Source organism: the organism of the source record quoted next, unplaced genomic scaffold (assembly GCF_019419815.1).
Source record: "Pyrus x bretschneideri cultivar Hongxiangsu unplaced genomic scaffold, Pyrus_bretschneideri_v1 Contig75, whole genome shotgun sequence".
NCBI lineage: Eukaryota > Viridiplantae > Streptophyta > Magnoliopsida > Rosales > Rosaceae > Pyrus > Pyrus x bretschneideri.
In genome coordinates, this window is record NW_025999815.1 from 1,816,220 (window position 1) to 1,840,532 (window position 24,313).

The window sequence follows — 24,313 nt, forward strand, 5'->3', positions numbered from 1 at the left end:
TCTGGCCCTTTGACCATTCGGTTGGAGATGGCTTTACCTAACCGTCTCAAAAACCCTGCGCTCCATCCACTTTCCCAACCACACCCCGTTGTCACCTAACAACCTCACCCCTTTGATTGGCACAACTCCTGCGCCATTCTCGACATCATTGTCGTCTCTTAGCAACCTCACTATCTTTGATAAACGGGGGAGGCGGGTCTAGCGCCAGGTGAAAGAACCTGTCTTTGTCGCAAACCCAATTCCATTTAGAGAGTTCTAGGTCGCCGATCGATTTTGCATAACCTGTCTCAACCAATTAGAATTTTAGCAATTCAAGTACTTGATTCAAACCGGGTACAAGAACTTGTTAGGATCGACTGCAATTCAGTTGTGCCGCTCTTGTTGGAGTTCGAGTTGGTGGAGTTAGAATGGTGGATTAGGTACCCTGTGACTATGATGTGAATTGGAAAATCAGGGGGTGGTGGGTCGTAATTTGGAGCCACATAGTGGCGTGGGGAAATTAGGGCTTATATAGTTTTCATTATTTTTAATTTTGTTAATTTATTTTAAACTTATTAACATTTAATTAATTTTTCACTTGTTTGATGAGGAAGTGGGCCCCGAGCTTGCCACTTCATCATTTAACAGTAAATTGACAATATATTAACTGAGGTCTGACATTGCAACTAATTTGTAAGATGAGATATGACATTGCAAAACATAAGGTATGAGATTGTAGTGCGACCCAGAGTTGAGGTGGTTTTCTATTACCCTATAAAATATTATATAATTTAATACCTAATTAGGCATTGGAGTGTAATTAGTTATTCGGTTTTACTGTCACAATGTCCAAAGTCTTCTCAAGCATCGCATTCTCAAGGTCAAAGGCCTTCTAAACCTTCAAAGAGTAAGTGCTTAAAAGAAAGGAACTGAGAAAGAGTTGAACAATTCAAAGTAGCGACTTGAAACACCAAAACTTTTTTGTTAAATTGCATGAACAATTTCATTTTTTTTGGGTCGTACTAATGCCATAAGGCATTTTGACGTTAAACTTTATTTGAACTTTATTTTTATAGTATGATAAACTTAACTTTTTCAATTGGGTTGTACGTTCATACTAAAGTAATGTTACAAGGCCCTTTTTTTTTTTTTTTTTTTTTTTTTTTTTTGAATCTAGTGTCCTTGGATCTTTGACCTGACTAATCACTAGGCTCCCTGCCTAACCCCACAATATTTGGGAAGCAAGAAACTCTAGCAATTGCTAGGTGGGTAACTTGGGAGGTGTCGAACCCCAGACCTCTTGGTAAAAAACCAAGGCCTTGACAATTAGACTAAACACTCCTAGGTAATGTTATAAGGTATTTGATGTTGAACTTTGTTGTAAGTTGAATTTTAGTACGGTGATCATCTTCAAATTGTTTTCAATTGGGTTGTATTAGTGCCATAAAACATTAGTTTACAAATGATTAGATTTTGAACTTTATTTTTGAACATATGATATTATCTATACTAAGGAAGGGGGTGGGCTAAGCTTCACAATGAGCTAGCAAATGGTTCAAATTCGTCTTTTTCAAGAATCGAACCTAAGGCCTCTCACTTACAAGTGAAGAGGAATACCACTAGACTGTACTACTAAGTGGTTAGATTTTGAACTTTTGAATTTGTTTGAATGTTGAATACTTGCATTAATGCTAATTTTAAATGAGCCTGTAAGTGAGGCGCAAACCAAAACTAAAACCGTTTGAAACCTGATCGCCAAACCAAATAGTTTGATTTTATTTCGTTTTTTTATCTCAAATAACATCCAACGTAACTAAACCAAATTGTGCCAACTCTTAATCCAAATAGACGCTAACAAAAAAGAAAAGATCAAACTGCACAAAATTCGCCACATGGTTTAACACCATTGGTCCTTCACTAACATTAAACCCACAAATTGGCCATGTTAAAAATGAAAAATCACACTCTCTCTCTCTCTCTGTCTCTGTCTCTATAAACACGTTTCTCCAAAGAAAACAAAATTCGCATATCCTTCTAATATTTTTTTTTTTGTCATTTTTTACCCATTCGTTTGATAATATCCCCCTCTCTATAAACTCTCTCTGAAAAACCCACCCCCTCCGCCACCACAACCCCGTCGTCATCGTCGTCGTCGTGATAAATCCGAAACGACGCCGTCACCTAAAGTCGTAACCTAATCTCCGGCGCATCTTATCCGCCGCCGCCATCGCTGCTTCCCCACCCCAAAGCCCGACCATAACGGGGCCCGTAGAACCAAAACGAAAAAAACCAGTATCCATTTCCCGGCGGGTCATTCGCCGGCGAGTGCACGTAGGAAAAGGTGCGCACGATTGTTAACCTGCGCACACGGCAGACCTCTATATCTGTCTCCCCGTATTGACCTTGTTTCCTGGGGGCGATCTTACAGCGTGAGTCTGGCTCTATCTGTAAGCTCTCAATCATCGGCTCCTTTGTTTGGATTTTCTCCTTTCGATGTGAATTGTTTGAAACTAGGGTTTCTAGGCACGGATTTAGGGTTGCCGTTCGTATTTAGGGTTTTCTTGTAGAAATTTGAAAGGGCTTTTGGCGGTTGATTCTGTTCCAGTCTGCGAGTTCGGTCTTTGATCTATTGCTTGCTCTTTTTGGCTTGATTTCATGATTGTTCTTGTGACATTGACTAATTTTTTGTTACCGAGTTGGATTTTGCTGAATTTTTAGTCAGTTTTCGCATTTTTGCAGGGGTTTAGGTGCTTAGTTGTGTCTACTAAATGAGTATCGGTATTGATATACTCAGTTTGTTTTTCTTCCTGTTTTCTATGTCTATGCAATGGGTCCGAAGTATCTACTGTTTCCGGTGTTTTTAAAGTCAATACTGTGTAATTAAACTGACAAACTAAGCCTGTATGCTGAGAATATGTGGGGGAAGAAAGAAAAAAGGAATTTCAAAATTTTTATACAATCATTATACTATAAATGTAATTTTACGAGGTCCATTCAAGATGTTATGTTTGGTCCTAGCCCATTAAAGTTATTCATTATCTTTTAAGTAACTGTTTGTGATGTTCGTTCTTGGGTTTTCTTTAGTTGTCTCAGGTTGATGGAGGGTTCAAATTTTTGCTTTTATTGTTATATGAATAGGTCTCCAGGTATTCAGTTTTGATGCTCAGATTCATATGTAGAATGTTAATTTATTTTGGCCTACACTTGAAGTAATTTATTTGTTGTGAATTGAGCAATGATGGAAACACCTTGTTTCCACTTTGACTAGTGTTTTTGCTATTTGCAGGTGCAGACATTGCTAATATGAATCCATATAATTTCCATGAGAACTGATGGCTTTTTTTAGGAACTATTCTAAAGACACTGTTTCACGAAGTGTCCTCGAAGAAAAGACCCAGGGAAAAAGTGTTGAAAGAATTCACAGTTCTACGGGGAATGATGATGTGGATGTAAAATCTTGTGAAAAGGAATTTGATATCAACATGGATGTGCAGTATCAAAGTGAAGGCGAACATGACAATGCTAGTAGGTTGCACAATGAGGTAGCAGCAGATGAGGGTATGGGTACAAGAGTTTCCAATTTGCCCTCTTCTGGGAGGAGGACAACTGTGGCTGGAAAGTGGGGTTCGACCTTTTGGAAGGACTGTCAGCCTATGCACTCACAGGGTGGGTCTGATTCTGGTCAGGAAACTAAAAGTGGGTCGGACCACAGAAATGCTGTTGGATCTGAAGATAATTCTTCAGATGTCGGGGAAGATAGAATAGATTTTGAACATGATGGCAGGCCAAAAGTAAGCAAGGGACAACAGGGCCATTCTGACATCCCTGCAGATGAAATGCTATCTGATGAATATTATGAGCAGGATGGGGAAGAACAAAGTGAATCGATGCACTATAGAGGGTTTCATCATTCCGTTGGGTCAAATTCTAGGCCACAATCAAAGCCTAATTCAGTCAGTAACCATGCACATCATAGAACTTCTAGAAATGATATTGAAGATTTTGAAGATGGTGATGATGCCAACGAAGATCTTGATGCTGCTGATGCTGATTATGAAGAAGACGAAGATGGTAATTTGCTTTGCAAATCTTTTTGTTTTATTAGAATTTGCTGCTGTTGGGCAGGAATTTGGATCCTTCATTTCTTATATACCTTATATCATTTTAATATTTTGATGATGTACTAATTTTTTACTTCTCTTCATCATTCTCCTTCTTTGCAGAAGATGATCCTGATGATGCAGATTTTGAACCTGACTATGGTGTTGGGAGTGGTCGCACTGCACAGAAGGTGATAATCAGTTTAATTAGTAAATTTACGTTATTAGTTTACTGGCTTGAAGTTGTCAGAAGTTATTATATAAAAATTGGTTCTGACGGCTCTACGCTCTGCCAGAGTCTCACTTCTTGCAACTGCCATTTTCACTTTATTTTCCCAATTCTAACTTTGTATTTTTACTTTTGAGTGTTTAACTGATAAGGGACAGAGCTTTACATGCACCCCTATGGTCAATTAACCTTGGAAGATTATTTGCAATTTGTAGTGCATAATTTTCAAGAGAGCAGTTTTAAAGAAAAAAAATCAGCTATATTATTTGTTGACTTACTTTGAATAGTGTTCTATTTGTTTTTTTTTTTTCATGTATATTTTTCACTTTCTCCATCTCTCTGTCTTTTGCGTTGGATGATGTATTCAGTGGTTTTGTCGTTCTACTGTACACTAATGAAGTTGTTCTTTGATGACACCAGGATAAAAATTGGAATGGTGAAGATTCTGATGAAGATAATGATAGTGATGATGAGCTTGATGTTTCAGATGAAGATGATTCTTATTATGGAAAGAAACCTAAGAGGAGGCATCATGGTAATGCTAAATCGACGAGGGAACGCAAAACATATCATTCATCTAGTCGCCAAAGAAGAGGGAAGTCATCATTTGATGATGATGAGTCCTCAGCGGAGGACTCTGAGAGTGATGGTGACGAGGATTTTAAAGGTATCAAAAGGAAAGGTGTACATACCCGCAAAAGTAACGGCCGAAGAAATGTTCTTGGACAAAATGGTGAGGTGCGAACTTCTACTAGGTCTGTTAGGAAGGTCTCATATGTTGAAAGTGATGGAAGCGATGAAGTGGAAGAAGGAAAGAAAAAGAAGTCCCAGAAGGTATCTGTTTACTTCTGTGATCTAACATCCATGTATTTTGGTACCATTTAGGATCACATCTTTTATTTGCATGTGTGATTCTCACGTTGGAAATTATGCAACATGGGGAAAACTGAGCCTAGACATCCTTATAAGTGAAATAAGATTTGTTTTTATGTTAAGGATTTGTCATGTAATGATTTGTTTTGTTTTGCTACTTATCTACTGTCAAAAGCTATAGTTGGAAAAAGTAACATAACAAAGAAATTAGAATGCAAATGAATTTGGAATTTCTTTTGGCAATAAGGTGGACTGCTGGTTTGATTAATTTTTCTAAAAGTGCAGTGGAGATGTAGTTTAAAACAGTTTAAACTCATAGGCTAATGTGTATAGGCAGCTTGTTTCTAGAACATTCGAAGGAACGTACTGGATGAATGTGTAATTGTGTGCATTGTAAGATAGGTTAGACAACGATTTCATTCACAAAAGAATAAAAAAGGAAAGGAAGGCAAAGAGCTCAAGGATTTCTACGATGAATCTTTATGTTCAAGTGTCTCATTACGTTAAATATTAGAATGGCTAGTCTTAGTGGAATTTGGTTCCTTAGCATGTTTTTGCTAAAGACAGCGATCCCTTTGGAACGAGTTAGAGATTGGGTGGTAATTGGTGCATCATTGAAGTTTAAGAAATTTGTTAGGCATACGGATATTAATGTTGCATTGATGGATATCAAATCATCAATAGAAGGACAAGGTCATGTAATTGGTTCTCTCCATCTCATAAAAAATTGGGACGTAATAAAATTGTGAAGCTGGTGATATTCAGGTTAAATTCCACTAGAGCTTTTGTATTTTGGTAAAAAATTTGGACAAGTTTTGAATATGTTGCATATTAGGGTTCCATTTAGTTTTCCTCTGTTTGTAATCTTCTCTTTACTCTAGATTAGAATGATTCTCTGCTAATCCAGGATAGGATGATTTGGAAGACTTTCAAAGTCCAAATTCTTGCATGTGGTGGCACATAGGAAAACTACTTGCAATGTGCAGCAAGAAAGAAGACCCTCAGTGTCTTTGTGATGTGGTATATTTGTTAAAATATGCTGGCAAGAGTGTTGGCCTTCCTCTTCCACGTTGCAAATTTGTATTTAGTGGTGCATTTGGCCATGAAATTGTGGTCTCTTTGCTGGTCAAGGATCTTTTGGGTTCTGGGGCCATGAGGAAGGGTTCACTCATTGGTGATCTCCAGGTTCAGCTTTTATGTGGACTGTTTTGAATAAATACAAGTATATTTGATAATGGGGTTGAATAGGATATTCCCTTGATTGTGAATTTATAATTCGTATTGAGCGGATAGGAGTGTTGACTTGAAGGTAATTTAATTCTTGTGATGGTATGGTAGTCTGTTATGCTGAGACGGACCTCTTGTAACTCATCTTTCTCTATTACATTATATTTTTCAGTTCATGTCAGGAGAAAAAAAAGAAGCTTTTGCTGGTTTTTATTCTTTAGCTTGATCATCCCCTGTTATAATAATCCAAGATCTCCTGATCTCCATCTGATTAATGGTGCTACCTCTACTATGAATGTGTCTGAGCAGAAGTGCGTGTGAGTCTCTCTATTTACATAATGGAATGCTCCAGACCATAAAGAACATGTAACTGGGCAGGGAACTTTCTTGCACTTGATGCTCTATGCCTATTGTGTATCTGTTTATTTCTGTAGTTGCTAGCATCTAACTGCTTTAGTTTGGGTTATCCCTCATTGATTGTATGTTAAAAATTTTGTTCTGTTATTTCTGATGCTTGATTTATTCATTTAATTTTGTATCTGTTCTTTTAGGAGGAGATTGAAGAAGAGGATGGTGACTATATTGAAAAGGTGCTCTGGCATCAGCCTAAAGGCATGGCTGAAGATGCCCTCAGGAACAATAGATCAACGGATCCTATCCTATTAAGTCACCTGTTTGATTCTGAGCCAGATTGGAATACTGTGGAGTTCTTGATTAAATGGAAAGGGCAGTCCCATTTGCACTGTCAGTGGAAATCAATTTCCGAGCTACAAAATGTAATGCTTTATAGTATTTCTTCTTGGTTATGCACAAGCACTGGATTGAGTTAATTTATTAGATACATTATGTCAAATGTAATTGGTGTTGTAACTTTATCTTTTGGATTTTTCATACAATCTGTTGTTCAAGATGCTCTACGTTTTGGTTTTTATTTTGCAGCTTAGCGGTTTTAAGAAAGTTTTAAATTACACTAAAAAGGTGATGGAAGATGCCAGGTACAGGAACACAATATCACGTGAGGAGGTACTTGTTTTCCTTTTTCAACATGGATTTATTTTCGGAAGTACTCATATGGTGAACATGCCACTGTTTTTTTCCTTTTTCTTTCTGTTTTATGTTTTTTATATTTAAGATGGGATCAAGAAGGGCTCACTATGCGCTGTACAAATTTTTAAAATGACATATTTGTTGTAAGATACAAACTTTTTCATTGAAATGTAATTCTTTAATCTGAAGTATTTTTGCTCAGTAAATGTTTGCCAACGCTTCCCTTTTTCCATATAGTACAGGGGCATAGCTTAACATTTACTGTAAAAAAAAATACTTATGGGTTGTGGGAATGTAGAGGAATACATTTGAGGAAGCACAGGGTTGATGAAGTGGAGTTTTTTTGGGACCTTTGGGCTTCCCTTTGGTGTTGTATCTTCTGAGTTTAGGGATAGTTCTTTTCAGGTTTTATTTCATGATTGGACCGCTGCTTTATTTTTGTTTTCCTTGATGAAAGCATGATGTTTTCCCTATTTTTGTTTTCCTTGATGAAAAACATGATGTTTTCCCTAGTCTGACCACTGGACAACTTGACCCCTGTATTATAAATTTATTTTTATTTTTATTTCAGCTGACTCCACTTAGTGGGAAAAGTCTTTGTTGTAGTTGTTGTAATGGGGCTCTGTGATATAAAGAAAAAAGCAGTATACCTAGTCATATTCTGCCTTAAATTTCGAAACGGGTTTGTAAGGGCAAGTATGAGGTGTTTTCTGTAATATTATTAGAATATGGTGCTCAAAACATGAATATATGAAATGGATAAGGAGTGATGCATTAGACGTTGAATTTTGTCAATGTCCTTTTGTGTTTACTGTTTGTTTTTCTGTTGAAATTTAGTGGACCAGAAACTGTAGATTTTGTTTTAATTTTGAAAGGACTTACACTTAAACCCTGTTCCTAACTAAATATTGTGAAAGTTAGATTCTCTGTCTCTTAAGAATAGTTGTTAATTGGGTGCCACCTTGAGAATTTCTTTTGACTTTGGCATTAGTTTGTTGTCAAAGAATCCGATTTAAGTCTATTGACTTTAAATTATACACGTTCTGTGGAAATGTTTCATTTATAAAATGCTCATGATTTTTTCCCATGCATAATTGATATTTGACTTTCCATGTAATAGATCGCATAAGATTTTATGGTTTTTGTTATTATTTATTATTTTTTATTGTCATGTGAAGTAGCTCATTTATCTTTTTTTTGGGGATTATGTATATGCTTGCTAGATTGAGGTTCATGATGTGAGCAAGGAAATGGACTTAGATCTCATCAAGCAGAATAGTCAGGTTTGCTTTCCTACATTTCACAATTTTGATTTACTTTCCTGAATGCACATTTTTCTTTTTTGCTTACAATGGTTTGTTAATGATTCTCAGGTGGAGAGAATAATTGCAGACCGCATCAGGCAAGATAGCTCTGGTGATGTGGGTCAGGAATATCTAGTCAAGTGGCAAGGGTTGTCTTATGCTGAAGCAACATGGTAAGTTAAGCTTGACTTATTGAAAATCATATTCTGTCTAGTACTGCAGATTATTTGCTTATTTTGTATCTCATGCCTATCTCTTTCGTTTATGCTTGGGATGTTAAAATTGCACTATTCATGCTAAATTAAGTGTACAAGTTTCCAGTGCTTTATCCTAAATAGTGTTTGACTCTCTGGTGCTATGCTTTTTCTTCAGTTTTAATTGTAATAATGAATGCTTATATTTGTCAATGGTATCTGATGGTAGGGAGAAGGATGTAGATATTGGGTTTGCACAAGATGCTATCGATGAGTTCAAGGTAGTGTTCTATCTTCAATCTTCATGTTTTTAATTTTCATGCATCTGAAGGTCACCTGAACTTTGATGGTTATTTCTTGGGTAAAGTACAAAAAACTACCTTAACTATTGGTGTCACGACATTTTCGTACCTTATCTTTTAAAATTGACAATGTCATATCTCATCTTTAGAATTTGGTCCAATGTTATACCTTCCGTTACTTGGCCGTTTACTTTTCAGTTAAATGCTGACGTGGCTTGATTCGGGCCCACTTTCTATTAAAAAATCATTAAAATATTATTAAAAACTAAAAAAAATTATTTAATATTTTTTAAATATTAAAATAATAATAAAAAGTAAAAAAAAAAAAAAAGAAAAAAAGAAAATAACCCTCAGTTCGTCTCCCCCTCCTCCCTCCTCTCTCTTCTCCCCATCTTCATCTTCGTCCCCCCCACCTGCAAACCCAAAAAAAAAAAAAAAAAAAAAAAATTCCCATGTCTTCCCCCACACCCACCCTCAGTTTGTCTTCTCCCCTCCCCACCCCCTCTTCTTCCTCCAGCAACCCAGGAAAAAAAAAAAAAAAAAAAAAAAAAACCCAGATCCCGTTGGGTGGAGGATGGGGAGAATGGATGAGAGGGGTGGATTTGGGGTTGGCAGGGGGGGTACACGAACTGGGTTATTTATTTATTTATTCTTATTCTTCTTCTTTCTTCTTCCTGCTTCTTTTTGGGCTGCAGGGGGTTGGGGGGGGGGGGGGGGCGGGAACTGGGTTGGGTTGGATTTTTTTTTTTTTTTTTCCTTCCTCTTCTTCTTCTTCCTCCTTCTCCTTCCTCTTCTTCCCGGGGGGGGGGGTTGATGGGTTTTCAAATTTTTTTTTTTCCTTCTTCCGCAGAGGGATTTATTTTAATTTTATTTTTACTTTTCTGTATTATTTAAAAAAAATTAAATAATTTTTTTTTAGTTTTTAATAATATTTTATTAATTTTTTTTAATAGAAAGTGGGTTCCGAATCAGGCCACGTCAGCATTTAACTGAAAAGTAAACGGCCAAGTAACGGAAGGTATAACATTGGACCAAATTCTAAAGATGAGGTATGACATTGTCAACTTTAAAAGATGAGGTATGAAAGTGTCGTGACACCAATAGTTGAGATAGTTTTTTGTACTTTACCCTTATTTTTTTTAGTACTTATCTGTGTGTGGTGAACTTTTTCATGAGTGGACATAGGTGCACATCATTAGATTTTTCTAATGCTTGTAACTTTGGTTGTGGATTGTTATTATGAGCAGGCTCGTGAAGCTGCAATGGCTGTACAAGGAAAAATGGTGGATCTCCAGCGCAAGAGGAGCAAAGGTTTGGGCTTTAGTGTTTGAACTAGCTTATCTTCTCGTTTGCATATTTTTTTTGTTTTCAATTCTCACTGCCTGGGTCATGGCATTTTCTTGTTCCTCTTTTTTGCTAGCAAGGTAGTCATTGCATTCTCTTTCTTTGATAGGAACATCAAATTTTAAGCATACAACCAGAAATGGCTGGAAAAACATTGCAGTTAATTCATAACTTCTGTTTATTTAGTATCAATTAAATAAGGCAATGACCTTAAAATTCTTAAGGCGGTGTTTACTTTATTTTCTTAAGTCTGAGCAGTGAATGGGTCATTGATCCTAAATCTTAATTGACCTCATTACTTGAGTGCTACTTTTTTGTTTTAGATTTGGTATAAGGTTTAAGTTACTTAATTTTATTTTAAAAAAACCAAAATCATCTTAAAATACGTACTTGACACATCAGTGCTCAATTCTCATTCCCCTCACCAATCATAGAAAAATGCTTGGCTTAGAAATTTTTTAGAATTTCTAGGAAGAGGGGGGAGGGGTGGGGGGGGGGGGGGGGGAAGCTAGAGCTTTGTGGGGCTGTTTGGTGTTGGCAGTTTTTTGAAACATTTGGTTGGTGTGTAATTGAAGATTTTTTTTAAGATTATAAGGGAGTGGGAGTAGATGAACTATAGGGCAGAGTTAGATGCTGGCCATCATATGTTGAATGAGTTCAGGGATTATTCTCTTTCTTGTCTTAGAAATTTAATAGTTACACAGTTCATGTCTTGTTCAAAGTTATTTGTCTTTTAACTCCCACACTCTGGGTTTGATAATTGATTTTCTTCTTCCTCATCATCTTTGTTTTCTTTTTCGTCTTATTCATTTTGGTGAAATACCTTTCAATAATAACATTAAATGTCTGCATTTTCATCTGATTCTATACAGTATTTAGGATATATTGGTATGCTGACAATAATACATGAATTTCCTGGAAGGAAATACTCCCTCGCGCTATTTCATATCAATGTCTCAAATTCTGGAAAAGTCACATACTACTTAGGACTACCAAACCAACTCCTTGGCCTTATCTGGAGGCCTGATGTTGACAGATACTGAAGACTATCTAAAGTATATTCCGAGTCACCTGACCTACCATAAGGATCCCCCTTGACCAGGCACAATACTGCAACCTATTCACTAGGCACTAACCCAATTCCTCTAGTTTTTTCTCTTTCCATTTTCATCCCTTTCATTTTCTTGCAATGTATTGATTTGTTTTGTTGCTCTTCTTGACATACTGTGATCATTTTTCTTTTATTTTAAAATTGTTGGTAATGATGTTTAGGAAGTCTACGGAAGCTCGAGGAACAGCCGGAATGGTTGAAGGGAGGAAGTCTTCGTGATTATCAGCTTGAGGGTTTGAATTTTCTTGTTAATAGGCATGGCTTGTTTATTACTTCTATCTCACATTTATCGTTGGAAAAAGGATTCCTTAATATGCCATTCTTGGAAAGTTTCTAATCAGCAGCTCTTGCATGTTGCAGTTGGAGGAATGATACCAATGTCATTTTAGCTGATGAAATGGGTCTTGGTAAAACTGTTCAATCAGTTTCAATGCTTGGTTTTTTACAGGTGAAGATGAAATCCAAACTCTTTGCTTACTAGCTTGTAAAGTGTTCTATTATTTAGCATAGTTTCAAATGAACGTGAGATTGTAATTTACATGAGATTATAGCCTTTCTTTTTTTATTTTTTATTCTTGCATTCTTGCAGAATGCTCAACAGATCAACGGGCCATTTCTTATTGTTGTACCATTATCCACTTTGTCTAACTGGGCCAAAGAATTTAGGAAGTGGCTCCCTGATATGAATATTATTGTGTATGTTGGTACTCGTGCAAGCCGAGAGGTAAGACATGCTTTCTTGTGCACATGTATGAGGTTCATATATCAATTATTGATCTGTTTGTTATTTTCTTTGATTGTAGGTTTGTCAACAGTATGAATTTAATAATGATAAAATAGGAGGCCGGCCTATAAAATTCAATGCACTATTGACGACATATGAGGTGGTTTTAAAGGATAAGGCTGTTCTTTCCAAGATCAAGTGGAATTATCTAATGGTTGATGAAGCTCATAGATTAAAGAACAGTGAGGCACAGTTGTACACAACCCTCTTGGTATGCAGTCAGCCAATCATTTGTCACACCTTTATCAAGTTTAATCTCGTCTTACACTAAATGCTGCGTTCCTGGTTTGACAGGAATTTAGCACGAAGAACAAGTTGCTTATAACTGGTACTCCCTTGCAGAACAGCGTAGAGGAGTTATGGTAATTGATTTGTTTTCTTATTCTCATATTTCTGCTTGTGCATGCATTAATTCTGTTTATTTTTTTATTTTTTTTATTTTTTATTAAGTGCTTATGTTCATGTGTGTGTGCTTGGTTAAGCATTTGGGTCCAAAAGTGACTCTATTCTCCTATGTATACGTTACGAGGGGTGGGGGTTTGGGCATTGCATTCATGTGTGCACAATTCATATCACATGGGATCCTTCTGAACATGTTTGCGAGCGGTTTTCTCTTGGCCTGCATCACTTACCCTAACCATTACATATTATTTTCTCAGAAACTTACTCTCGTTTTCCTCTGTATCATATCCAATTGGTGCCATGAGCGGCTCCGATCCGAGGTGTTCAGCCACCCCTTGGATTCAGTGTCAGAGAAAGAGGATAGAAAATGAGAAGAGGGGAGATGCTTCTTTCTGATTGTCTGGAGGTAGAGAATGAGGAGAACAACATGCTGATGGTGTTGGGTGATGATGAAATGGAGGGGATGGGAGAAATAGAGGGATAGAGATAATTTTCTTTCTATCTGAGTAAATTTTGGATTTATTTTATCTGGGGGTCTTTAAGGATTTTGAGAGCTGGTTTTGCGGAGCTTTCGGATTGAGTTTTGTTTCTGGCTGACCTTATCTGTTTCCTTACTTCAGGGGAATCTCCCTCTCTCTCTCTCTCTCTCTCTCCCTCTCTCTCTCTCTCTCTCTCCCCCTCTCTGCTTAGGCAAGACTGGATAGCATTTGTTCTCTAATGGCTTCGAGTGTCTGTTTGTGCAGGGTGTTTTCTTGTTTTAGCTTTCTAAGGCGTGTTTGTTTTCTGTTTTCTGGTTTGGTCTTCTTGATCAACCTCTTTGTTGTTTCCTTTGACCTAAATACAATCGTTTCTTGAGTTGTTTTCTGGCAAGGGTAAAGTTTTTTGTTTAGTTTTACAACAAAATAAATGGTGTGCTGACTAATTCTTTGGTTTCAAATAGACCCTCCCATTGTTTTCATTGAGTTTTTTGTTTTTCCCATCTTCTCCTGAAAGAGTTGATTGACTAGCACCGATACCATGGGTCATGCATGAGTTTTCCAATGCCTTCCATATTTTTTTCTTTCTTCTTTTTTGGTAAATTTCAAATATTGTTCAGGGCTCTGCTTCACTTCCTCGACCCTGATAAGTTCAAGAATAAAGATGATTTTGTTCAGAATTACAAGAATCTCAGTTCATTCAATGAGATTGAGGTATTGTCCAGTGAAACTTTATTTACATTCTCTCTGCACCTGGATTTTTCATGTTCGCCTTTGTTGATAACTATTGTTATATCTATACCATGAATTAATATTTGTTTTGGGTTTATGTTTAGCTTGCTAATCTGCATATGGAATTGAGGCCTCACATTCTTAGAAGAGTTATCAAGGATGTGGAAAAGTCTTTACCTCCTAAAATTGAACGAATTCTTAGGGTTGAAATGTCTCCTCTTCAGAAACAGTACGTGATTGAACTTGTAATGAAGTGGTCTTTTATTAACTCTTTTCAGCTGATTTGACATTCTGCTCTTTGGTTCTGAATTATTTAATTTAGGTACTATAAGTGGATTTTGGAACGCAACTTTCATAACTTGAACAAAGGAGTTCGTGGGAATCAGGTTTTTTTCCCCATTCCTCTGCCATGTGTAGAATTAATTGTAACTGTAAGGTTTGCAATTAGCATATTAGTAAAAAAAAATTTGGCATTGTAACTGCAAATTTGACTCGATCTTTGATTGTCTCTGCCTTGTGTTGAATTAATTGTAACTGTATAGTTTGCAATTAGCATATCAGTCAAAATAATTTTTTGCCTTGTGTAGAATTAATTGTAACTGTAACTGTATTTGTGTTTTATCTTTCAACCTTAAATTAACTCAATCATTTGCATGAAATGAACTGTTGTGGTGAAAATTGAAGATTGTTTGTCTTGGTATGTGGGGATGATTATTTTCCAAACACCGTCAGAGTTAAAAGAGAAATTTGGAAAAGCCTGACATGCTAATAAATAGTTTGATAAAAGAAATTATCTCTGTCAAATTTTATGTACATTGATACTACCTTTTTTATGTTCACTCAGCAGTTCTTCCTCTATTCTGAAAAGAGTCAAAAAGACTGAAATGTCACAAAATACATTTGCTCTCGTCTCTTAACTCACAACATTTGAGTGCCACCCTTCACTTTTCTTATGAGGTCTGCTAATTACTGAAACCTTTTCAGTTTACTCAAGTACAGCAAGAAATCCTGCACCAAAATTGGTGTTGAAACTTTCACAACACTCTCTTCCTTTAATCCCATCTTTGAAACCTGGTAGTAAACATAATCAAAATTAATGATAATAGGAGTTAAGTTGCCAAAATATTGCCATATTAAAAGAACATGAGATTATAGGCAATATTTCTCCTGATAGAAAATGTAATCAGTTGAATAATACCCGCTTTACCCTTACTATCTCTTTCTTCTGTGTGGTGATTGTTTAAAATAATAGCGGTTTCATTCTTTTACCTTATTTTTTTCCTTTGCAGGTTTCGTTGTTGAATATTGTGGTAGAGTTGAAGAAATGTTGTAATCATCCCTTTCTGTTTGAAAGTGCTGACCATGGTTATGGTGGGGACTCAAGTAGTAAAGATGGCAGTAAATTGGAGAGGATTATTTTAAGCAGCGGAAAGTTGGTTATACTTGATAAGCTTCTTATGAAATTGCATGAAACAAAGCACCGTGTTCTCATATTTTCCCAGGTTTATTTACTATTTAGATGGATTTAATGTTTGCTCATACTTTCATCTTGTTGAGTTGTTTTTGATGCACTTTCTAATTTCACAGTTTTCTTTATTCCATCTCAATTCAGTGTTGGAATCCATATCTGTTGCTATTTGTAGGGAAATATCATTGGTTGGTTGTTTGAGGATATAACACTTCTGGCCTTCTTTCTTGCCATGCTTTTACTGTTCCTAGAATTGCCACTTATCTAATCTCTACAATTGCCATGGTTTTAGTGTCTTGATCTTTGATTTGGGAGTGACTCTGTTCGTGTGGAAACATGACTTGTGTCTGTGTCAACATATTTTGTCTATTTGTTTCTGTAGCAGTTGGCCACATGCTGGAGTATTGCATGTGTTAATAGTTAACGACTACAAAGTTACTCAGGCAGCTTAGGTACCGGGCATATTGGTCTGTTTCCCCCAGCCTGTAGTGAATCTGATGCAATATAATGCTGCATATTATTTACTCTAGTTAGGGGACAAGATTTCCAAGATTACGCTATATTACTTTTAATTGGTTGGTACAGAGATATCATTTTAATTGGTTGATACAGAGATATTATGGCTACTAATCATTGAAATCATTTATTGCAGATGGTAAGAATGTTGGACATACTGGCGGAGTATATGTCAATTAGAGGTTTTCAATTTCAGCGGCTTGATGGGAGTACAAAGGCCGATTTACGCCACCAAGCAATGGAACATTTTAATGCGCCTGGTAGTGAAGATTTTTGCTTCCTCCTTTCAACTCGAGCAGGTGGCCTTGGTATCAACCTTGCCACAGCGGATACAGTAATAATATTTGACTCAGATTGGAATCCCCAAAATGACCTTCAGGTTTATTTAAAAGACTTTTAATTTTTCTTAACCCTACCAATGGGCATACTTTTACATGCTAGTGTAACTTTCACACTGAAGACCTGAGTTTGAACCTCACCTTCTCAATGACTATGAATCAGGCAATGAGCAGAGCGCACAGAATAGGGCAACAAGAAGTTGTTAACATCTATAGATTTGTCACAAGCAAAAGTGTCGAGGAAGATATTCTGGAGAGAGCTAAGAAAAAGATGGTACATTACATGACATTATCTTGAGATATGATAAATAAATTTGAAAAGAAAAGGATGGTACATTACATGACATTATCTTGAGATATGATTTATAAATTTGAACTGTGCAGTTTGTACATATAGTATCTGCATATGCATTATGCATACAATTTCTTGCTTGAGTTCATTTATTCAATCTAATATGTTTTGTTTTTTCCAATGTGTTCCATAGGTGCTTGACCATTTGGTGATTCAAAAATTAAATGCAGAGGGTAGGTTGGAGAAGAAAGAATCTAAGAAGGGGACTTTATTTGACAAAGTAAGGACTTGAGTTAATTGTTTATCGTGCTGAATTCAGTTGGGTTATATGGGGACTTGTAAATGTGGGGAAAATGTAAGCAGAAAGATTCGAAGATTATTTGTGGTTTTCCACTTATAGATGGATCTCTTTCTACATATATTACCTTCAAGGGGAACAGTATATATATTTATATACACACACATATATAGTTTTACCGTACGCCAATTGTTCTCTTTCTATGAGCATAACCAATATATCTGATTTTTTGATTTTGTAATTGCAGAATGAGCTGTCTGCTATTCTACGATTTGGGGCTGAGGAACTTTTCAAGGAAGACAAAAATGATGAAGAGAGCAAGAAAGGACTCTTGAGTATGGATATTGATGAGATTCTTGAAAGAGCAGAAAAGGTTGAAGAGAAGGAAACTGCAGAGGAAGGGAATGAATTGTTGAGTGCTTTTAAGGCATGTTTTTTTCATTGTGCTCTGTTCCCTTACTTTGATTGAGTTCCCTCCCACAGGAGTTTTTGCTTTTTGTTGGTTTTATTGTTTGTTTGTTTGTTTGTTTGTTTGTTTGTTTTTTTTATTTTTTTTTATTTTTTTGTTCTGTAATACAATGTCACTGTGGCCCAAAATCAAAGGCACAGGACTTCTTGGGTTTGGGGTAATTTTGAGTAAAGATGGTGATGGAGGGATGTTGTATAGTTGCTACTACTTTCACGTTAAGGCATATTCATCTTTGTTTTTTCTTGGTACATATATGTCCAGGTTGCAAATTTTGGTACTGGTGAAGATGATGGTAGTTTTTGGAGTCGTTGGATAAAGCCAGAAGCAGTATCCCAAGCCGAAGTATGAATCTCTTCTGTTATATACTGTTTTACTATAACAGTATTCTATCAGCAGGATAAAATGATGTATTTGTTACTTTCTTTTAGGAAGCACTTGCTCCTCGTGCTACAAGGAATACTAAGAGCTATGCAGAAGCCGATCAGCCTGATAGAATTAATAAAAGAAAAAAGAAAGAATCTGAGCCTCAGGAAAGAGTCCAGAAAAGGCGAAAATCAGATTACACAGTTACCTCAGCACCAATGATTGGCGGAGCATCGGCTCAAGTTAGGAGATGGTCTTCTGGGAACTTATCAAAGAGAGATGCATTGCGATTTTCTCGTGCTGTAAGCTCCTACTTATAAGTTGTATATTTGTTGTGCATGGTTTTATAGTCATAACCTTGCAGTAACTTTCGAAAATCCTTCTCTCTCCATCCAAACCACCCATAACCACATATTTTCTTGTCTGAGAAAGCTCATAATATTTCATGTGTAGCACCCAAATATATATACAGAAAGGGTACTTACATACTCTTACCTGCTTGAAAAAAAGAAAAGAAAATGCACTGGGGTAGGGGGGAGCATTTCACTTTTGGATTGAAATGGCCTGTATTTTTTTACAACACTAACCCGTCCCTCTTGGATATTTGTTTTTTGTTTTTTTCTTTGTTTTTCTTTTTTTTTTTTGTTTTTTAACTTTGTGGTTTTAATACGAAAGATCAGCATATTTTATGATTTATCAGAAGACAGTTTCTTAGATTTGATCTGATTGGACACCTTCTCACAAATGGTTTTGTTCTTTTCAGATGTTTCTTTTAGGTGCATCTCATTGCTATAATATATTTCCCTTACTTAATTATATCTATAGATTGTTCTGTTTCCTATGATACATGTATTTCAGAATCAAAGTGGCGAGAAAATGTACCGTGCTTTTATGTCGATGTATTCTTGCTGATTGTTATGATCAAAGTCCACTTTCTTTGAGAACTATTGTGTTTGGCATTTTATGTGGTTTAGCCTTTCCTTTTCGGTGGCAAATAAATAATTTGCTATTTCATTACTAAATTGTCAGGCTGGAGTAATAAATGATTAACCTAATTTTGAGTGGTTTTGGAACATTTTTAGACTTAATAATAGTTGGGTTGGGCTTGTCTTTCTCTTTATAGGAAAAGAAGGGGGCAGGAGTAGTTGTGGTTCATTAATTAGGTTTTGTACAAAGAAGTATCAACTGAAATATTAAGGGTCTGGAAACTCAGAAATATCAACTGAAGTATTGATCAGTACAAGTGAAGGGGCAGACAATGGAAATTTTGGATGAAAAATGGAACTTGTGAATATATTTTGTCAGGAAAATAAGTGCAAAGTGTTGGTGCATTCCTTCTACTTTTTCTTTGTGGTTTTTGGTGGGTACTGATGTGATTCTGAAAAAAGCTGCTATCAAAAAAAGCTGGGAGCTGTTTTTGTGTTTGGTAAACACTCAACTTCAGCTTTTTTTCACAGTTTTGGGTGAAAAAAAGCCAAAAACAAGAAGCTGCAAAACCTAGCTTTGAAAAACCGGCTTTTTTTCACATTTGTTTTACATAAAAGTTTACCAAACACTCTAATACTGCTTTGTTTTTTCAAAAACACTTTTACAAAAAAGTTTACCAAACACTCTGCTGCTTTATTTTACAGCTGCTTATTCTCACAGCACAGCAAAAGCAGCTTTTTTTCAAAGCACAGCAATACCAAACCAGCCCATAGTGTCTTGTAACAGATATATTTACTCAAAAACTGTTTATGACAGAAGAAATTATCAAATATTTCTCAAATATTGTTTATAATGCCATCCCACGAGGCAGGCATAAATATCAAAGATACAAGCAGCACTAAGTTACCAACTAAAAAGTAGAAAAAATAACTTACAAACCAGTAACAACAAAAACCCAGAAAAAAAGAAAAGAAAAGGGCAAGGCAGCACAACTGATAAGAAAATGTTGTGCAACTTTATATATATATACACACACACATATTTGGTCAAATGCCACTTCATAAATTTATGCATATTTTTATGTATAATTATCTTAACAATGCCCTTTCTTTTTGTTTTAGGTTATGAAATTTGGGAATGAGAGCCAAATTGCCTTGATAGTTGGGGAGGTTGGTGGTGCCGTTGCAGCAGCTTCAACTGAAGCACAGGTTGAGCTTTTTAATGCATTGATTGATGGCTGCACAGAAGCAGTGGAAGTGGGGAGTCTGGACCCGAAGGTTGTTTTAGATAATGTCTATTCATATATATATTTGTTTCGAATTTCTTGAATACCTATGTTTAATTGTTCTTTTTTTTTTTTGTTGCGGGTGAGTACTTGCTGACTGATGTATTTTACAAATTTGTGGTACTTTTTAGGGGCCCTTGCTGGATTTTTTTGGTGTCCCTGTCAAAGCTGGTGATCTGCTCAATCGTGTTCGTGAACTTCAGTACCTGGCAAAACGCATTAGTCGATATGACGATCCCATTGCTCAGTTTCGTGTCTTGATGTACCTCAAACCTTCAAATTGGTCGAAAGGTTGTGGTTGGAATCAAAGTATGTATTACTTATTTTCTTATAATTTAAGTTTTCCCCATCCATCTAGAAAGACAGTAGTTTGGTTACTTTTTGCTGATATTTGCCTTCTGGATAGTTGATGATGCAAGATTGCTTATTGGAATATACTACCATGGCTTTGGAAATTGGGAAAAGATACGTTTAGATGAAAGGCTTGGCCTTACAAAGAAAATTGCTCCAGTGGAACTTCAACACCATGAAACATTTTTACCCCGTGCTCCAAATTTGAGAGATCGTGCTAACGCTCTTTTGGAAATGGTATGCAATAAACTTAGAATCGTGCTTATACTTTCTGAAATAGGAAGTAGGATTGAAAAAGAAAAATGATTCTTTCTTGACCGGATTGTGTGAAATTTAGTGGAAACGTTATGAGTGTGCCGAGATGATCGTTGTTTTAAGTACTTGTGAATTTGTGTCAAACTTACTGCTAGGTCTAAGATGAATCCTCCATTGTCGAAGCCTATCCATCCTAATGCTTTTAACTCTTGTCATCTGTTTATTTGCCTGTGCTTTAGTTTGTGTGTGTTTTGTATCCATTCTGAATGTGATTGATTTTCTTGAATAGTGTGAGTAAATGATTTGGCTCCTATATCGTGTGAGTTGATGAATAAAACGACTGTAACCAGGAAATTGCAGCCCTTGGTGGAAAGAATGCAAATGCTAAAGTGGGTCGTAAGTCTTCAAGGGATAGGGAAGCTACTGTCAATGTTTCTTTAGCTCGCAGTGGGCTAAAGAAAGGAAAAACTGGTTCTTCTAGAGTTAATGTTCAAATGAACAAGGGTAGACCACTGAAACCCCAGAAAGTTGAACCTTTAGTGAAAGAGGAGGGTGAAATGTCGGATGATGATGAAGTGTATGAGAAGTTCAAGGAGGAGAAATGGATGGAATGGTGTGAAGAGATGATGAAGGATGAAACTAAAACCTTGAAAAGTCTTGAACGGTTGCAGACAATTAGTGCCAATCTTCCAAAGGAAAAGGTACAGCTTAGATCATAAATTTGTCTTTCTGCCGTTGTTAGATCATAATTTTCATGCTGGTATTTTTTTTTTTTTTTTTTTTTTTTTTTTCTTTTCTTTTTTTTTTCAGGTGCTTTCCAAGATTCGAAGTTATCTACAACTTCTTGGACGAACGATAGATCAAATTGTTTTAGAAAATGAGGAGGAACCATATGGACAAGATAGTATGTGCTTCATCCTTGTATGCTTTATTTTTGTCATTGCTGATTGCTTCTGTTTCTGCTATTGTTAGATGTTTTAAGTTTAATTGATTAGGTTAATGTCTTACGTGAATAGTTGATCCTACATTAGACAAGCTCTTGGACTGCTTATATGACAAATTTGTTTTCCCTTTTCATGGGGTATGTTTTAAATTGGAGCCAATAGGTCATAGATTAACGAAGTGCGCATCTACAGGGATGACCATGCGCTTGTGGAAATATGTTTCTACCTTTTCAAATCTGTCCGGGGAGAGACTTCATCAAATATATTCAAAACTTAAACAGCACCAGGATGTGGAGGCTGGCCCTTCCCACATGAACGGCTCCGCTTCTGGCCCCTTCGGCAGAGACAGTGACCCTTCTCCCTTCTCCTTCCCTTCGGACAGGAAAAGAGGTCATGATACAGCCAAGTTTGAAGCATGGAAACGGAGGAGGAGAGGGGAAGCTGATAGTAATTTCCAAGTTCAGGCCCCATCTCAAAGAAATATGAATAATGGTACCCGGTTAACTGATCCAAGCTCATTAGGGATTCTTGGTGCAGGACCATCAGAAAATAAACGTACTGTGAATGAAAGGCCTTACAGGACGCGGCAGGCAGGTTTACCAACAAAACAAGGTTTTACATCACGTATTAAGTAGTTCGGCATACAAATTGGTGGGAAGAAAGCGGCTGCTTAAGATGTGAAGTCTACTGGCTCTCGCTTAGGCATTTACAACTACTGCCCATACATATATTCTCTGGATTTTTTTACGTCAACCATGGGAATAAATTTTTGGAGATCCTACTTGGGTTTCTGAGATGATCGGAACAAGTTATCCACCAAATGGGATTTGCACCGTTGTACAAGGCATGGCTGAGCCGCTGAGCTGACGACCCGAAGCATTGTCTGTCATCTGCAAGGTTGGTGGAATTTTGCAACAATTGTTATTTTCTTCTGAAGATGAGCTCGGTTGGTACTGTGTTCACGTAAATAGGGCCAGTTAGCAAAACGGTTTTCGTACTCACAGAATGTATACATACAGAAGGAGAATGTATTAACGCCTTCAGAAAGTGTACAATATCAATTTTGAAGTAGTTTTTTTTGTTATTCTCCTGAGATTATTATTTTTTATATTTTTATATTGAGTTATTGGTAGTTATACTTTACAATATCTCTATTTACCGTTCATTGGTTCTATAGCAAGAAGAAATGGCTTTAGGATATGGGAAAGTTTCTACCTCAGTCAGTCAGCCTGGTTGGTTGGTTGGTTCTGGTTTGGTCTCGCATCCGCTTCCGGGTTTCCTTTTCATTCGTCTTGGCAATTTTTGTTTCCGTTTCTTATGAACTGATTAGAGGAACCTCGTTGACGCCAGACCCACTACACTACTCAATTCTTGTGGAATGGGAAGTATGCCGGTTTTGGATTGCTGTGTTTTCGGAAAAATACTTATTCTGTTCTACTTTAAGAATAATCACCTGTAAAATAAAGTATTTGATAAATTATATTTTTAAACGTGTGGTGAGTTTGAAAAGCAGTGTAAAAGCGTTTAGTAAACTATAATGTAAAAGTAATGTAATTGCATATAATAACAAAAATGGATATAATAAGGGGGGTGGTGATGGCTACGACAACAGTGATGGCATAGTGTTGGTGCCCCAATAATAGGGTGTGGTGGTTAGGCAGTAGAGGTAACAATTCAGTGACATATGCGGTAATTGTGGTTGTGGCAGTATATTATGGCGGAGGTGTGACAACTATTTGGTGATACTGACAGTTGTGGTTGTGTTGGTGGTGTTGCTGGTGGTGGCGGTGATGGCGTTGGTGATAATTGTGGTAGCGACAATGTTTACAACAATGGTGGTGGTAATAACGGTAGTGATGTAAGGTTAATTGATAACACACACTTGGGATATTACTAATGAATAATGATACGTGGCACTACATGAATGGTCGATAATCTTAACAAAAATCTATGACAATAATAACATGTGGAGGATAAGACAAAGAATATATATATATATATATATATATATATTTGTGAATAGTAATCGCCCTTACCCTTGCCCTTCGTTCTTCTAAACGAGTGGACTTGTACAAAGACAATTACTGTTTAAAGTGATAGTAAGGGCAATTTCCTTGCCCATATCTTCTACTAACGGATGGCGATGCTCTAATGGAGAGAATTTGTGTAGAAGGATAAATAATGTAATTTTAAAAAATGAATGGGAGTATTACAGGACTTAAAAATATTCAATAATGGCTTAACTCTTTTTATTTTTAAATTTTTAATTTTTTAATTTTATAAAAGTAACTTGCAAGCTGCTTTAAAAGCTGTTGTCTAGAGGCCAGTGCTTTTAAAATAAGTAGAACTTTTATTTTTATCAAACCGCTTTTTATTGCTTGACTGAGAAAATAAAAAGAAATTAAATAAAAGATGATAAAAAAGGGGGTGCAGCTTCAAATACTACGTATCATTCAATGTTATGGAAGCTTTGGCTGTTAAATTTGATTCTCACAATCGTTTAGATTTTTTATTTTGAAATATCAATCATTTATTTTTCATATTATTTAATGATACATAGTACAGAAGAAAAATCTTAAAAAATAAGAATGCCCCATAAACTTATAGTTAGACAGACATGAATGCGAAACAGAACAAAACATTGGAAGAAAACAAACTTGGTAAAATACAAAGATGAAAAAGGCCTGTGTGGTGTTGCTTCCT

The 24,313-nt window shown here is 36.3% G+C and overlaps 1 protein-coding gene across 6 annotated transcripts; it reads left to right on the plus strand.

The window, feature by feature from the left end:
* The first annotated feature begins 2,017 nt into the window (after positions 1–2,017).
* Positions 2,018–22,692, plus strand: LOC103930866 (protein CHROMATIN REMODELING 5). Of its 6 annotated transcripts, XM_048574826.1 has the most exons (32): positions 2,018–2,426; positions 3,266–4,050; positions 4,203–4,270; positions 4,729–5,142; positions 6,960–7,184; positions 7,348–7,431; positions 8,679–8,738; positions 8,829–8,932; positions 9,183–9,234; positions 10,503–10,566; positions 11,872–11,965; positions 12,071–12,158; positions 12,300–12,434; positions 12,514–12,705; positions 12,789–12,856; positions 13,993–14,086; positions 14,209–14,333; positions 14,427–14,490; positions 15,394–15,606; positions 16,225–16,467; positions 16,590–16,700; positions 16,912–16,998; positions 17,264–17,443; positions 17,747–17,827; positions 17,914–18,150; positions 19,897–20,052; positions 20,192–20,369; positions 20,467–20,648; positions 21,017–21,367; positions 21,477–21,570; positions 21,803–22,068; positions 22,148–22,692. In XM_048574826.1, exons 2-32 carry the CDS (start codon positions 3,312–3,314, stop codon positions 22,172–22,174), a joined length of 5,076 nt encoding a protein of 1,691 aa, XP_048430783.1. In that variant the 5' UTR covers positions 2,018–2,426; positions 3,266–3,311; the 3' UTR covers positions 22,175–22,692. The 6 variants fall into 6 exon arrangements, with proteins under 6 accessions (XP_048430783.1, XP_009338534.2, XP_048430781.1 ...); XM_009340259.3 differs by having other exon boundaries at positions 2,021–2,426; positions 4,206–4,270; positions 21,803–22,692; XM_048574824.1 differs by having other exon boundaries at positions 2,023–2,426; positions 3,248–4,050; positions 21,803–22,692.
* Positions 22,693–24,313: the final 1,621 nt, after the last annotated feature.

Bases quoted from the DNA above. Each gene is read 5' to 3' on its own strand.
- LOC103930866 (XM_048574824.1), top strand. From the start codon at position 3,312: ATGGCTTTTTTTAGGAACTATTCTAAAGACACTGTTTCACGAAGTGTC. The intron at 16,701-16,911 runs GTACATTACATG...TGTGTTCCATAG, and splicing joins AGAGAGCTAAGAAAAAGATG to GTGCTTGACCATTTGGTGAT. The intron at 20,053-20,191 runs GTTGTTTTAGAT...GGTACTTTTTAG, and splicing joins TGGGGAGTCTGGACCCGAAG to GGGCCCTTGCTGGATTTTTT.